This window comes from Megalopta genalis, chromosome 2 (genome assembly GCF_051020955.1).
Source record: "Megalopta genalis isolate 19385.01 chromosome 2, iyMegGena1_principal, whole genome shotgun sequence".
Taxonomy (NCBI): domain Eukaryota; kingdom Metazoa; phylum Arthropoda; class Insecta; order Hymenoptera; family Halictidae; genus Megalopta; species Megalopta genalis.
Window position 1 is genome coordinate 21,205,217 of NC_135014.1, and position 17,606 is coordinate 21,222,822.

Here is a 17,606-nt window from a genome sequence, read left to right on the forward strand (position 1 = left end):
CTACATTTCAAACTACATCTTCATATTAATTAAAAGCCATTCTATAGTCCAAAATAGTCTAAATACGTTCACACTTCTGAACATGCAATATTTAACCACCGTTTTCTCACATATACTTCACAATTATAGGGTGAGATCAATAATTATAATTGGGGGTTGGAAATTCGCTGAGTTCTATAATTTTTAAACCAATAATTTTTTATAACGAATATAAAAGAAAACATATTGTTAATTTATTAACGAAAATTAACGTGATGCGAATACAATCTTTGCTACGAAGAATATTTCCGTTTCATCGATCAGAATGTAAATTTTTACATACCTGTTTGGGTGATCTGCCCACGTGCGTCACATAATCCTTGAAAAGGATCAAATCCGCTTCGCTGGGATCGTCCCTAATAATTGTACACGTGTTCACTGGACAATGATGCTGAAGAAATATATCCTGGCCAACTTTGGCTTCAGACATACCATGCGGTACCATTATTTTCTTCAATTGATGCTCCGTGAGTGTTTTATTGTAATTGTTTGGCACGAACATTAACTGCAAAAATGCGGCACACTGTACATTAACTGTTTAAATTTCAGCTTCTTTGTTCTTTATATAATTCTCACAGTCGGAAAATTTATATCTATTACATGTCTGCATTAACTCTGATGATCAAGTATCGATAACTAGACTGCGGATTTTATGCATTTGTAGGACAAATATGCAAATGAAATACAAAACCATGAAGAGACTAGACTTTGGGAACATTGTTGTACTATTTGCGATTTATTAAAATTATTAAAAGATAAAATACATTTTTATTTCAATTCTGATTCGTATAACTGATTTAGAATGCTTTTATTTGGCATAAAGATCCACAATCTACTGATAAATAGATGATAAATTAAATTCTATTTCGACTTAAAATTCATGTAAGGGGTTAATAATTTCTCTGATAAATAATTTTTGTTTCACCTACTTTCATTCCTATATTCTGATAATTGAAGAATCAGTTTATTTCGATTTAAAGGAAATGAATAATTATGTATGAAATCTCTACGACGAGCATGACTCTTTATTATAGCGCGAGGGGTCAACAGAAGCTGAAGTTGAATAAAAAGCTACATCTTCTAGCAACTTGAAAGAATGTCATTAAGACTTGAATAAAATTAAAGCCTCGTTAACTGCATTCAGTGTTCTATCACAGTATAACTTTTCGAACATCGAAATTTTAATAAGATATCCGCAGTCTATTGTAAAAGTGAGATGAATGCTCGTACTCTATTCGCCGTGAACAGCTTGATAAATGAATACTTTTCTCTCTTTGTCAAGGAAGCATTTTTGTTTCCTGCTGAACATCAATTCCGAACCAAGAACGCAGGTAAAAGTAATTAATGTACACGATGCAGAATCCGGTCTTTCATAGGAAAATAATTCGCGACCGCGGTAACGACAGCCCCCGGGAATGGCGGGAAAGCCGGGGAAGAATCACAGCAGCTTAAAAATGTTTCTTACACCTCCGTAATTCTTTGAGAACGATGTGCCAAATACGCGGACAATAGATTCCGCAGTGTTGTAAACAAAAGGGGTGAACAGTGCCGTGTACGTGTGCGTGCGCGGAATTTCAATGAAAGCTACTGGGCGACGTGACGTGTTCTTATTTCAGTCTAGTGCACTCGAGGACAGCGTCGTAACTCCATATGCAATTCATTTGACATGGTAAATTAACATCTAACTTTCCGTGTGCCCGTGTCCTCTCACTCGCCGACTACTCGTGGCAGCCTAAATGTGTGCATAAGCCTGACCAAATTGTGTGACACGTTCTTTTAGAGTGAAATGAAGAGCACGAGTTAACCCCATCGTTGATCCTATTATTTTCATGCTTTAGCTAATTAAAGACTGTCGGTGGAATTTTTTAGCAAGTGTTCTTTTAGATAGTAAACCTAATGAGATTTGACTGATCCTTTTATTTTAACATAAAGTTTATTTTATAGCGTTAATCGTGGATGACGATATCAAGTGTATAACCATCGTTTAAATCGATAAAATCGAGATATCTTTATTCCTTAAGTAGGAACAGTGGATCATCTCGACAAACATTAGGTAATTGCGTTTAGAATTATTCTCGAATGATATCGAAGTGATATTTTTAAAAAACGAAAACTAATAGGAGAGAACATTAGAATAATTATATGTGTAAGTATACACTTATATTGTTATGTAGTTACACATATAATTATATAGTTTATCTAGTTATAATAATTGTATAATTAAATGGTTAAATTATTATATGCTTATATAGATAAATAGTTATATAATAATTATATAGTTATATATGTAGTCATATCTGTTTATACTTATATGATCGTATAGTCATAAAACTATACGTATATTAAATTAGCACATTTGATATTCAATGAAAGTTTATATTAATCTTCATACAGTTACATCAACATGTACTTAGCCTAATTATCAGCATAAAATTAAATAAGATTTCAACAGCCTAACAGTTTACTTAATGAAGATTCTTCTAAACCAACTTCTACGTCACAGAGGAAAATTTGATTGTTATCAAAATTTAAGAATGAAAATACTCGATTATCCAGACTAATTAAAGTAACACGAATGTTTGCCTAATAGCAGAGTTACTTAATTACAGTGAAAAATTACATTTTTATCAATTTGCATATGCGTTGCCTCAGCTCGAAGTTCTCTAATCTAGTTCAACGTAGATTTTATTTTTCGTATGTCCAGACAATTTTTGTTTTTTGTACAACTGTCTCGTCTTATTAGCGAAATTATTAGCGACAAAAGAGTGCTACTCAACGCGGCAGTGTAAGACATCGTAGAGCAAGGGATTAAGTTAGATTTCCCTTATTTTTGTACGATTCTCACCTGATTCGTGATACGGTCATCGTAAGCATCTTCTTCGGGCCACAGTCGGGCCAGTCTTCGTCCAGTGCGATTTGATTTTAGAGCGGGGAAAGGTCTTCTGATTCCTTTTTTCATATACCAAGGCCTCCGCGATGGATCTAACGCGTCCACAGTGTTTCGCGACAACGTTGCAATGCCGGTCAGATTGGCAACCTTTAAACAAACAGAATCGTATTATTACACACGTCTCGCATCAATCAATAGCCACCCATACTTTCTTCCAACGTACAGCTAACGATCCAGAAGCGGTTGTGCTGCGACTTAATGCTCACCTGGTCGCTTCTACTCATTATCGTGGACTTATCGAGACTCGGTAATTGTAAAAGAATGTCCCTTTAAAAGCGGAATATAAAACTTGAATGATCTAATGCTCACCTCGTCGTTTCTATTCGCTATTGTAGATTTAGCGAGACTCGGTAATTGTAAAAGAATGTTTCTTTAAAAGCAGAATATAAAATTAAAATGCTCTAATGCTCACCTCGTCGTTTCTATTCGTTATCGTGGATTTATCGAGACTTCATTAATCGTTAGACCGTGGATCTTATGCACTTGTATCAAGATTGATCAGGTGAAATTCAAAATGGTGGATAGAATTTAAGACTGCCAATATAGCACTTTTAATCTATAAAAGCTATTAAAGTCAACTTTCCATTTGGCTCTTTTATTCTGCACAATGATCCGCAGTCTAGTAATTGTGAAACTATTTTCCTTTAAAACAAGAATAGAAAATGCATAAATAAGACTACCCTAATGCTCACCTCGTCGTTTCTATGCATTACGATGGATCTATCGAGGCTCAGTAATTTGGACTGTGGATTTGATGCATTTGTAATGAGATAAAGTAGGCGAAATTTAAAATAGTGGGAAGATCAAACGAATGTTAAACAGTCAGAGTATTAGGGTCAATATACACTTAACGATAAAAGTTAAGAAACATGTTACACGGATGCATATTCTTGGGTGCAGTAAACCTTATTAACATAGTATAAAGATTTGCATTGAACGAAAATATGAATTTTATTTTATTTATAATGATAAAGAAATTATATAATATAATTTTGCTTTCTTGATTCTTTTCTATTTTTTTTAATTTTTATTATTTCTTCTATTTGTCGTATGCACTAAATAATATGTACTTGTAATTGAATAAAATTTATATTTGTTAAAATGTCACATTTTACTCATATGTTAACGGTACGTTAAAGTCTTTTAATTTTTATCCGTAAGTGTATAAAAATTATTAAAGACACAAAGAACTTTATTCGATGTCTATCTGCAATTAATACAGATAATTTTTATTTTGCATAACGAACCACAGTCTAGTAATCGTAAAAGTGTTTTTCTTTAAAACAGGAATAGAAAATTGATGAGTAAGAATGCTCCGATGCTCATCTCGTCGACTATACATATAATGTAGTTTTATCGAAACCTAATTAATTGTAAAATAATTTTTCATTAAGAGAAGAATGCAACAATTTAAGAATGATCTGTTTAATATTCAGAGCAGGCAGGCAGATATTTTAATGAGTTTCCTAGTCGATTTTATTTAATTCTTAATGCAATTCACGTAATTTTCTCTTGCAATAATGTATTGGAATAATAATTTGTTATTGCACCGCGGACAGAAAATCGTGTAAAGAATTCGGAATGTTTAGAATCGTGATATCACACACTCATCGTTCTCTTACTTCGATGATACAGTGGGATTGTCGTCGAGTGCTTACCACTGGGAACAGAGCAATAGAGAAGCTAATGTCGACCGCATTTGCGAGTACAATATCGGTAATAATTTTGCAGATAAGTATCTGTAACACTTCGGTATTTATGTAATACTTTGAAATACACAATGGTATGCATCCTTGACGCGTTCGCAGTCGCGTGACTCGTTCGGAAATATTAAGTGTAGACGTACATTCTTTCCGATTAATTCCCTATGATAAATGCAGCGTTTCGAATAGCGATATTGCAATGCCCTTTTACCCTTTGAATAGCTAATAAAATGCAAACGACAGATCAATTGTTCACAGGAAATTCTAAAATAATACTTCTGTCAATTTAACTTTGCACTTCAATGCTATATTTACCAATATTTTATATATATCTAGTCTTAAAATGCGAAAGGTCTAATAACATATTAATTTTATTTATCGCAATACGTAATCTTTAGTTGACAAGACAGACCTTTGTTTTATTCTAATTTTTATAAAATGACGTATGAAACTGAGAATTTGCATAACAATTGAGTGAGTAACACTTGGAAAATAATTTTATTTAATTTTAACGAGTATCTTTCGACTCTTTTGGCAAAAATATTGTTAGTACAATTTGTAGTACAGTTAGTACAGTTTAAAAGTATAAAATGTGTAACATAAACAGGAAGAAAGCAAAGGTTTGACTATATTTATTTAATTCTTTAACGAATTTTTAAACTAAAAAACATATAAGGATCAATAAGATATTAAGTGAAAATATATGTCAATTGCTATTCAATAATTGAAAGAATATTCACTTTTGTTGACATTCAAACATTGAAATTCCGAATTTACCATAAAAACTATTTAAGGTTGTTTGATAACAATTTCACTAGTCGAGCTCCCCTGCATTTATTTTTTAATCATATTTCATTTTTAATCATTCGAATCGGAAAGAATTCATTTCCATCGTCGATAAATAAATAGAAAGATTTCAAGTCCGCTTTATTGCTGAAAAATTGTGTCATATAAACAACTTTTATCTGTTATCAACTATTGAAAAATGAGCGAAAAGTGGATATTATACGAATGCAACATCATGTAAAAGCTGAAATAAAACTAATTAAATGATGACTAGATCTACCAAAAGAATCTGAAGAATGTGTTCGATATTTTCTTTTAGTAATTGTTACAACTTAATTTTAACAGGTAATGTAATTATAGTACACGGTTGTAAGAGCTTACAAGTTAGAAAGATGATATCAGTGATGCCAACAACATATAATATCAATAATGCCGACAACTATCTATGAAACTGATAATTCAGTTTGATAACAGTGAGCAGTAACAGTATCGATATTTCATCGCAAACGCAAGATAAATATTTTACATCCCTGTTTCGTGACAAATAATCGATAGTAATGAAAATTTAACTATTAACGAATCGACTGCGTGCATATTTGTGCAAAAACAAATTTTCCAGTTGCAAGAAATCAATGATTCTAACAAATTTCAAATATATCAATATTTAAAACATCTTTAATTCTCGAAGATACTCGATTCAATCGAACACGTAACATTCACAGACAACGAACTTCTCTAATTAAAAAGCCCGAAAGTATAAGCTCTGCTCATTAATTTTCCAGAATAAACGAATCACCGTTAAAAGGTTTATTCCGGAACCCTCGAACGTTGTTACCTCGAAATAAATCTCGAATGTTGTTAAATTAAAAGTTATGCACGTGAAAGATCGCGAATTATTACTATTACATCATAAACTAATCGTTCTACATCGACAAATCGCTTGTATTTAAGAATCGTGTCCGATTTTATCATTGATTCACCGCGGAATGCAATCCGCTGCAGTCGTACACACACGATGAATTATTAATTAATATCTAATCGTTTGGGAGATAATGAATCACAGGCCGTGTATCTGTACCTACAACGCAGTCGTTGTGTGTCGCATGAAACAAGCCAGACTACACTAACCAGAACTAACTATGTAACGTCAGCTGTATTTTAGAAACAACAGAGACAACCAAATTAGCATCTTATGTTAATGATCCGTGGTTTTAGTTCCTTGGACTTGGAAAACTACGTAAACACGTGAAACTTTGATATTGAACAATTTTAAACACACCAAATACAACATAATTCTTTCTCAATAACAGTTAATTAATATAATTTATATAAAAAATTTGAATTTTTGCATCTTCTGATAAAATTTTATTTAAAAATGGAAATAGTTTTTTGTATGTTTCTTTAGCAATGTTTTATTGGTATATGTTATCAAATATAGTCATTGTATTTTTAACACTATTTTTACCGATTTCTTGTATACATAGGGTAAATGGAAAGTCACGAAGGGGTTGAAATATTTAATAATTTTCTTTTTTAATGTTTAATAACTTTTTTGAAAATTTATTTTCGATAATTTAAGATAGAAAATAAAAGAGTTATTAAACATTAATATCGCTTTGCGACTTCTGGTACACCCTTTATCAATTTTTACCAAATTAATTTGTATGATCTCTATCTACAATTTATTTAGATTGATCTAGATTTATCTAGATTTAATTAGATTGCGTATAATCTAATATCATTCGAAAATGTTGTAGGAAAAATTGAAAGGTCAATTGCAGAAAAATTGCTTAGAAAACAATTTTAAATTAAAATGTTCTAGATTGTCTTTTGATGTGTTCGTTGAAAAATAGTGTTAATCACAGGCAAATCAATAGAAGTGATTAGAAACAGAGCTGGAATAATTTATGACACGATGGAAAGGTTGTCTCGAGCATGTTTCGCAGATACTGTCTTGCAGCCGTCTAATGATACTGCATCTTAATGACTGTACCTCGACCAGAAGCTTTTTCTTCCCTTTTTCCCGAGTCTGCAGAACCTGCATCGTCGGCTTCTTCAATTTCGAAGGCCAATTTCGTTTGATCTGCGATCAAAATTCGACATTTATAGCGTCCTCAAATGCTTTCTCTTCTCCCTTTAATTCTGTGTTTGGTGAATGACTTGTTCGCGAGAAATACAGATCAACATTATTAATAACGCACCACTTAAACAATTCTTATCATTCAGAGAAAGGTATGCATTAAAAAAAAAATATATCGATCAAATGATAATTATATCTTGTTCTAATGTACCAAAAAATAGTCTGCTTACAACGACTTGTAATTAGACTGTGGATCTATGTGCAAATTCCCATTTTCATATGTTACTTTATAAAATTATAAGATCTTTTATTGTAAAATTGAAATCAAAATTTTATTAGATCTTGTTAATTTTTTCATAAGAAAATTCTCTAATAATATAATTAATTAAAATGTGACAATAATACGTCGTGTTTTATTATTCAAAATCTTCTGACAATTTTTACAGCTTTTTACGTTTTAATAATTTTGCATAAATGCATAAAGATCCGCAGTCTACTTGTCATTGATAATTTAATCGTCCATTGCGTAAACGAAAACGTTCAAGAGTTATCAAACACATTGTTTTCTGTATTTTATCAATTTGATAAAAGCTGCAAAATCTGTGTCACTAATTAGTGGGCTTAGAAGCATAAAGAAAACTGAGGTGATTAAGTTATTTTGAAATTACCTGTAGAAAAATACCACACAAAAAATACAGGCTACAGTCTATCACACAGTATAGAATATTTTTTTTATTAACGCACAAAATACAAAAGAAAATACTGCTCAGTAAACTACGTCGAAGTTTTGACATTTATTTACTGAAATAGAAGCTGGGAAATCATGATTTTCCTCAAGCTAGGTATTGCTAGTTTTCAACAACTGCAACAACGCTTATGATAGTGAAAGACTACGTAAATACATAAATTACCACAAAAATTACACAAACGTTCAGCAATATTTATATGACCTCTACTTTATCATAGTGATAAGATTGTTAATAAGTGTATGTCCGTAAGACAGTGTAAAAGTGTTCCGTTGAAGAACGCTATGCTTCTTATCAAGCTTATGTGATAATCACCGAATGCTATCTCACTTGTTATGTAAGCTTTGATTGCACAAAATTTCCTCAATCTGATATTTTTGAAAAATTATATTAAAGTTTCTTAGACCTAGTGAAAGTTTGCTCTGTCACAGTTTGCTGAATTCTTCGATCGGATATGATCCGAGTATGTATTTTGTTAAGAACTCCCACAATTTCGAACAGTATGTTACAGAAAAATTTGTGCTACTGCTTCAGACACGTACAAACACACACGAAAAATTTCAATTTATCGTATTCGATCGTTTTGAAGAATTAATTCCCAAATATCACTCTAAAATTGCACGTCTAGAATAGGGGTGAGTTACCATGAATGGGACATTTTCAATATCGCAAAAATTTTAATTCTTTTTATAATAAAATATCTCATCTTTTTTTAATACGATAATTTTCTAATTTTTCTGAACTTTCTGAAATTTGTCTAATCGTTTTTTTATGTTTGAAATTAATATTTTTCCTTTTCTCTTGCAACGTTGTATGAAGTATCATATTATTTTTATATATTGTTACCTAGTAGAGAACTTGATTGAAGTTTTTAGATAACCTTCAGATAAGAAAGGCTCTACTGTACTTACAATGAAACTTGTAAGATTAATACCAATATTGCTTTACTTTGTTAATCTGTTCCATTCAATGCAACCAATTGATGAATGCATCAAAATGTACTGTTAAAAACAAATAAAAATAAAACAAGTGAACATAGAAGAATCGCATTGACACTGTGCATTGTTACAGTAAAGGAACTAATCTTTCGAATGTTTAAAACTAGAATTAGTTATGTCATTTAGTGTTTTTGTTATCTTGTCCGAAATAAAAGTGTCCCATTCATGGCAGTGCTCCCCTACTCGTTTAAATTTTCCTTGTTTGAATTGCTAATAGTTATCAGAAGCGTTTCGTGTATAGTGCGAAGTCCTCGAGTGGACGTGGATTTAGGCCAATGTGTGGGATCGTGATAAAGTTGTGGGTTTGATACTAGGCAATTTACTGTACCTTTGTGTTGTCGGAGACGCGAGCCGACAATGTTTGTCCAGGATGAGGTCGCATACGATGCCATATTTCGTCTTGCAACAAATTCAGGATGACCAATAGCAGTCCGGACAAGCATAGCACGTACAAAAAGGATCCCTTTAGAGAGAAACGAGGCAGACCCATGCCGCACGTTTCCTTCTTGTCAGAAATCTTGATTAATCCATGCGTCGATTGACCCTCCACTCACAGCGTCCATTCAACTACACTGGAAAACGAACATCGACAGATCTTTAATAACAAAAGCGTTTGCGTTGCACTGCATTTTAACATTTGTCAGTGGAGCTCGGGTCCATTCGGACCCAGAGTAGAAATCAGCTATTTAAAGCAAAAGTGGTGAAAGTCAATTTTTTTCGGTTGATTTAATGTATAATTTAATTTAACATTGTACTCGATTTTTTTTATCATTTTAAGTTAAAACTTGAGAGTGGCTTGAACATAAGAATTGAATTGAATATAAAAGAGAATGTTCATATTAAATTTAACATAAAAGGAAATATTTATATTGAATTGAACGTGAAAGAAAATATTTATATTAAATAAAAATAAAAATTTGTTATGTTATTGCATTTTACAAAACTTTAATTCGTCCCTCATTATAGTTAATTTTTATTTACCGTCTTGCTTAATTATTATCTCATCGAAGTCAAATTTATTGATTTTACATGTTTTTAATTAATACATTTTTACTCTCTTTTGCATTAGCATAGTAATTATTTTATTCTTTCATCTAAAATCTAAGAACCTGAAAAACATTGTATTATAATGCATTTTTCAATAACATACAAGTATATTTTTAGTTAGATTCTATGCGATCCAAGAAACCATTAAAAAATATGTTGAGAGAAATTGATAAATGGAATTACAAAAATTGTTATGGAACTTCGTGAATTCAGCGAGGGCCAAGAAGAAGCATTTGACGAAATAATTCTGCAAGTTCCTTATAAATATACATGATGCGGGCACTATCGGAATACTCTTTAAACTCATCACACACTCATGGTGTAAGAAATACTGTACAGAAATTTGTTTATGCGTTGGATTGAACAAGCTATAAATATTCATTGGCGCTACTTAATTATTCATTTTGGGCTTCGTTAGCTTGGTAACACGAGGGTCAACAATCATATTTTATATGGTCACAAAAATACGAGATCACGAAAATTTTCAAAAAAAGATTGCCCACGAAAATCCTCATTTCGCAACGAACTGCATTATCAACATGTTAAGCCTGTAATTATATTGTTCGATAATTATATGATATGATAACGAGATGCTTAAAAGTTACCTTGTAAATAATAATCTCTCCAAAAAGATTACATTACGTCACTATAAGTGATTCATTGATCCACAATTAAAATTGCTGCTGCTATTAAAAGATTTAGCAAGAAATCTTCAAATATGAATCATAATCAGCTGCAAAATAGGAAAAATATTTCAAAATATTTTAGAGTAATCGTTATTCTACAGGTTATATGAAATAGTATCGGAAATAACAAGTTAAATTTCGATAAATAAAATATTTGTATCTTGATAGACTGAAGTACAAAATAAAATACTTGAATTTTATATTATGAATAGTTTTAAAAATATCTTCTTGGCAATGATAATTATACTGCGGATTTTATGCATTTATGATAAAAATGTGTAGATCGAATACAAAACAATGGAAACATTGAAAGAATTTAAAAATTCTATTGCGTTATTTTCAACTCAATGAAATAATTGAAGAATGAAAGAAATGTCTATGCAACTCCTGAATCTTGCAATTAATGCAGGCAATTATATGCAATATTTTATTGCAATAATATTTTCATTTTTGTTTTTACTAATATTCTTTTAGAAGTGAAATTATTATAATTACAATGCAATTTTCAAGTAACACTTTTCGTATTCAAAATTAATCTCTTTTAGATTATAATATATTTTTTTAAATTATTGCATATGCTTGTACACGTGTGAAGCTTTTTCATTCGATCGTTGATTATTATTTATCTTTCAAACAGTTCGTAGGAGAAACCAGAAGCAGAAAGAGTGAAACAAACGTTGCGAAAACATAACGGATAATTTTTTTTTGGTGATCTCGAGTCCGCCGAGGCTCTCTTCCGCTTAATTTGCAGCCTTGGGGTGTAAATAAAGTGGAAGAAGGTGACAACCAGAGTAGAAACTGGATTTTGCTCGAGCTCTAAAGAGCGTTGTTCGCGACCCCAGCATTTCATAAACTAAGTTGAAACACGAAGATTCTGAAAAATGATAAGTCCTCTCCATAATAATTGCGTTATTATAATTTATTTATTAGGCATTAAAGTAAAATTCGAAATTGTTGCTTAAATAAAAGCTGCTATCGCGAGGCAAAAACTAAATATCATAATAACACACTCATAAGAACACTATCATTCTTACTTATTGTGTTTTAAAATAGAACGTTCGCAAACAGAAATAGACGTTGCAAATTACGCGTAATGAATTGTAAATGAATAATCGAGAGAACTTAGAAGAATTTCAAAACCAGGAACATTGACCTCTACCTATTTTTATTGATCCAAACTAAATGCTTTGGCAAGCAAAGTTGTACGTAACGCACAAAGTTAACTTTCAGTGGCTTTGCTAATTGGGAAAGTCAATTCCGTAAAAATTTTCTGTATATGCCAGTGTTACGAGTTTTATACACTGGCATATAGTGAACAAAATTACAGCCATACAATTTCATTTAGCACTTGATGTGTGATCCGCGCGATCGATGCGTCGCACAAAATGTCCGATCACATTTAATTTGCACAAGTGTCTGGGATATGGAAATAAGAACAGACGATTTTGTCGGCTTCGAGTAGACCCTGTCTTCTTTGCTCAAGTGTTTTAACAAGTTTATTACGACTAAACTGCGTCTCTTTATGCAATTATATGCAAATGATGTGTATAAAAACGCGTGCAGTTTTACATACATAAAGAGTAAAGTTCGCTTTAGTAAAAGAGATAATGTCAATATATTACGTCACTGGTACGTTTACAGTCAATTATTTATTTAATTATTTATTTATTAATGATTTAAACCGTTTGGTTTATTGTGCAAATATAGGATTGTTACGTGTACATATGTTGGATATTATTATTATTATTAGTTTCTAAATTCTTACTGAACGTTGTTTAAGGAAATTATAAATTATTCTAAGATTATGTATCCTTTAGTTGTTACATTATATTAATCCAATAATTTGTTGATCTTCGACTTTAATGAGTATTGAAAAACTGTCGCTGCATTATTTATACCAAATGAAAGTACAAATCTTTTTTTTTACTTCTTGTGAAAAGATATCAATTTGTACTAAAACCTGAAATTCATTATTCATTTAAGCTACATACAAGTAAAATAGAAGAAACGTATATATTAATAAGTACTTTTACAACACTATTTAAGTGAATGATATTTTCATTTTATTTTGATTCCATGAAATTTTTAAATTGATAAATCCATAGGAAAGTAGCGAAATATCCATAACAATCGAAGTTAACGTAGAGATCTGCAGTCTGTTGATTACAATTGAGTGGTTCTGTATCACATGCAACATCATTTGCTATGAATGCAGTATGAAATTCTTTCCGATCATTGTCGTTACAGTACAAACCGGTAATTAATGATATGCGTCGTTCATGTGTGATAAACTATCTAATAGTTTGCAAGGACACGCGTGAATTTTTATTTACATACTCTACTTCCCGATAGACGATCGAACAACGAAATGCTATGCTTCAGTGATCAACGTGTGAATCGTTATGCAAAATACAAATATTCTGGGTCAAGTTGGACGTATTTTATTCGAATAACGAATAGAATTTCATTCGTAGAATTTATTCGAAATATTATTCACAGAATTTATTTGATACATTATTCACAGAATTTATTCGATACATTATTCGACGAATTTATTCGATATATTATTCTAATTAAATTTCATTCGAAATGCTGTTTAACACAATTTTATTCAAATAATGCCCAACTCTGCTGTCGATCTCTAATAATTTGAATAAGTTCAAAATAATTTATAGATATAGTTAAATTCCTTAAATCTGATTCTTGTTTTAAATGACATCTATTCAATTTTGTCATAAGTGCAAAATTAAAATTGGTTGTATTAATTGCAAAATGCTGGAGAAATTTCGATACTTATCTCTTTGCTTAGAAATGCATAAAATTGATATGCATTTTGTCAGAAATGCATAAAATCCGCAGTCTAATGATCACAGCGAATGTTGAAACTATTTTTAGTTTAAAACAGTTAAAAAGCATTGCACGCGACGAAAGTCTCTTGCTTATAGTAACATGACTCTAACTCACAAACCGATAATCAAACTCTGTAATCGGTTTGATAACGATGCGATTTTTTGTTTTTCTTTTTTCACGGAACTGATTCATACACACATTTTAACCAAAATAATTAAATCGAAAACAAAACGGTAAAAACGTTCAAAGAACTATTAATTAATAACTATTAACAGAAGAAATATGCTTGTATTCAACTCTTACTTCTCGTAAATGATTTAAACAAATTACATCTTCCTTTAATTAAATCCTTTAATTAAAAACGAAAGATTACAAATGAACGCGGCAATTATTTTGCACTCAAAGATATCGTTAAAAAATGATATTTTCTGTGTAACGATCTTCCACGCCATAAAACTTGATTAATACTTTCCTAATTCGATAAATCGTCGTTTCTTTTATGGAAGCTTCAACGATATCGCAGAAATAAGTTTACTGAATTACCTACTTCTAACTGTTCATCACCAAGAAACTATACAACTATTTTAATGACGATAACACCTTAGATATACAATTGAAAACTTTCGTGTTATCGCCCACATGCTGAATATCCTGCGGATGTTAGCGTAATGGCGAGGAAAAGGTTCGCAACCCGAGAACAGGTTTCCGTAAAAGGTTTTCCAACGAAAATAACAATCAGCTGTTTACATAAACATCGATCTTTTTGCTAAACTCAAATCCTACAATCAGAAGATAAATTTCTAAGAAAAAAAAAATAGTAAAAGATTTGGTTGAAATTGAAACAGTCGGAGTTCGATAGAAAATGTCCAGCTTCGTGACAACGGTAGCGATGTAAAAGACAGCTTTTGCGATTTTAATTAGATTGTTCATTTCGATGCATATTGTAAGTACCTAATCGAGAGCAACGGGAGACCGCAGCAACGACTTTTATCGCATTAAGTACCGGAAGCCTATTACTAGGCTTTGTAACACTATGACTAGCCGCCATTTTAACGGGTTCTAAGTTATTTAATTCTTCATTTGACGAGATTGCAATGTCTTATTCAATTAATGTATTTATTTCGATGCATACTATGATAAAAATCACGCAAGGTCTATATAAATAGAAACTTGCTATTTTTATAAATCAGTGTGAAATATTCGGTATTGTTGTTTCGTGATTATAATCGTAAATGATTATGTTATGCCTAGAAGAAGATTAATCATTTCTTCAAATGCATACTATGATAAAAATCGTTCAATATCGAAATGAACACAGACTTGCTATTTTTATAAACTAATGTGAAATATTCGCCTTTATTGCTTCGTAATTTTAATTGTAAATGACTGTGTAAGATCTAAAACAAGCTCAATAATTCGAAAAAAGAGGAACTCACGTTATGATACTCAAGATAACTCCTCGGCACACGAATGAAATTGCAATTAATTTCCGATTTTTGACGTGGATGTTAGATAACTCGACGAATCATTTCTGCACTCATTTATCATTATTATCCGTTCAATTCGTTTACAATAACTTTTGCTGAATAATCACTGTGCACATGCGACATTTTCAACACGGAAGCTCACAGTACCGAGAGCAATCTCGAACTTTACGTGCAGTTTAATTAATTTAGTACTTCCAAATCGAAACTTTCAACCGCGAGGATGTTTGTTTATTCGATAAACGCTATAGCTGCGACGACGGTGTAGGAAGTCAGTGTTACTTCGCGCACTACCTGAGAATTACTATTACCCGGTGCCATCCAGCCAAGGTATATCAGCATTTTATCAGCTACAATTACAATAGGGTCAGCGAACGTCAGTCGAACTTCCGATAAAGAAGTTCTATCACGTGGTTTATAGGTAGATACTTACTATACTGCTAATTGTGACACATTTGCTCATTTGTAACGATAATAACGTAATACGAAAATCAAAATTTAATCATTAAAATTGATTGTATAAATTAATTGCATTTGTAATGAAGATGACTACGTAAAATATAAAACTGCGAACATATTAGTAAAATTCTAAAATATTATTACACGAATTAATTGAAATTATTTATAGAAAGAATACATTTCATCTAACTTCTATGTCTTAGAATTGATTCAGAAAATCTGTAATCTAATTATTATGTAACGATGAATGTGTTCATAAAGAAGATAAGATGATAGACAAAGGAAACAGAGATAAGGTACTTAAGAAGATAAATAATGTTAAGCAAAGTAGACAATACAGATCCGAACCACAGTTGGGCAGAAAGTAATCCGATTAATGATTAATCAGAAGTTTTTATCTGAATGATTAGTGAACAATTAAAATTTAATAGTCTTGATAATTCGGAACAGTTTCGGAACAGCTATAAGAGATGCATGCTTGTAGATTACTAAAATATAATTATGATTACTGACTTATTTTCAGTAACGATTAATTGATCAATGATTATGATTATCATGACTATTGATTATTAAAATTAATTAAAACAATGATTCATTTATTCATTATTATGATTATCATGATTACCGATTCATTCCAGGAACGATTAATTGATTAATAATTGCGACTATCGTGATTAGTTTTCGTAATTAAATGCGGAAATAATCACGAAATAAACGATCACTGCTCAACTCTGATCAAAACGATCCAACTTTTTCGTTCCATTTCTACAGAATTTTGTTTTAGCATAGATGTAGTTGTATGTGCGCGTTGTTTCCAAATGGAATTACGTTGAACGAAGTCGCTGGTTGCTTTTATGTACACTTTAATATTATAGTACAGCTATGGTCTTAGCGATGCGTTATCTGCGTTCTTAGAGTTCTACGAGTTCCGGGAGTTCTAACAGTTCTGGTGGTTCTAACAATTCTAGGTGTTCTAACAGTTCTGGGAGTTCTAACAGTTCTGTCTAACGTTCTAGGTGCCTTTCCGCTTGTCACCTCGGTTTTTTTGTTGATTGGTGTATGGTGGGTTTTGGTGGAGGAAATGAAGCGTTTTTGATTGGAAATGGGTATGTCGGAAGGAACTTGAAATGAGGAGTGGGAAACTGTTCGAAAGTTCGGGTTGTTAATTTTCCGTTTTGGGAAATATGGAATTTATGAGTCGTGTTGTCCGTTCGTCGGGTCGAAGGGTATTTTCGTTCGGGTGCATTTTTTACTGTTCGCAGGTATCGCTTAATTGCTCAAGGGATGGCCAGGGACGTTCGACCTTCGGTGTTGCCGTCGCAACAGTAGTTTTGATAGACATAGTTGACAAAGTATAATCAGGTTGTGCATTCCGGTAGCATCGAGATAACCTAAATAAGATGAGAATTGAATTTTTTCCGTTTGCTGCGCTCCAGGAAGTGACGACACAGTGTGTTAATGGTGAACCGTGTAACAGGAAACTGATAGGTTTTACCTGTTTTACATCACTATGCGGGATACTTTCATATTTCAGTGAGTCTCAATTTAACGAAATTGAGAGAATTTCGTGGGCTAATTTTTTTTTTTATTTATCCTTGCTGAATTATCTATGTACGTGTAACAATCACAATTCAGATCATTTATTTATTTATACGCGAATCTATTTCTTGTTTATGGATGCAGTATTAATTCATTGTTACTAAACATTGTATCGAACGTTACGTATGTCAACTGCAAAAATTAATTAGTATTATGAAATATTTCTGATGAAGTAAATA

At 31.6% G+C, this 17,606-nt stretch overlaps 2 protein-coding genes across 7 annotated transcripts in view; one reads left to right on the plus strand and one right to left on the minus strand.

The window, feature by feature from the left end:
* The window catches only part of FucTA (glycoprotein 3-alpha-L-fucosyltransferase A), a 34,657-nt gene that overhangs the window by 11,001 nt on the left and 6,050 nt on the right, over positions 1 to 17,606 (minus strand). For 4 of the 6 annotated variants that reach the window (XR_013032692.1, XR_004490321.2, XM_033470841.2 and 1 more), the window contains 4 exons: positions 9,631 to 9,874; positions 7,472 to 7,561; positions 2,885 to 3,076; positions 323 to 544 (listed from right to left, as the gene is read on the minus strand). Coding sequence is in view for 4 of the 6 variants with exons in the window: in XM_033470841.2 (XP_033326732.1) it covers positions 323 to 544; positions 2,885 to 3,076; positions 7,472 to 7,561; positions 9,631 to 9,792 (666 nt within the window). In the remaining 2 variants the exon portion in view is untranslated. Of the gene's footprint in view, positions 1 to 322; positions 545 to 2,884; positions 3,077 to 7,471; positions 7,562 to 9,630; positions 9,875 to 15,321; positions 15,609 to 17,606 lie in introns of those variants that run through there. The other 2 variants (XM_033470842.2, XM_076518724.1) reach the window with 2 other exon arrangements.
* LOC117220653 (uncharacterized) overlaps positions 1 to 17,606 on the plus strand; it is a 36,025-nt gene that overhangs the window by 2,918 nt on the left and 15,501 nt on the right. The window lies entirely within an intron of this gene.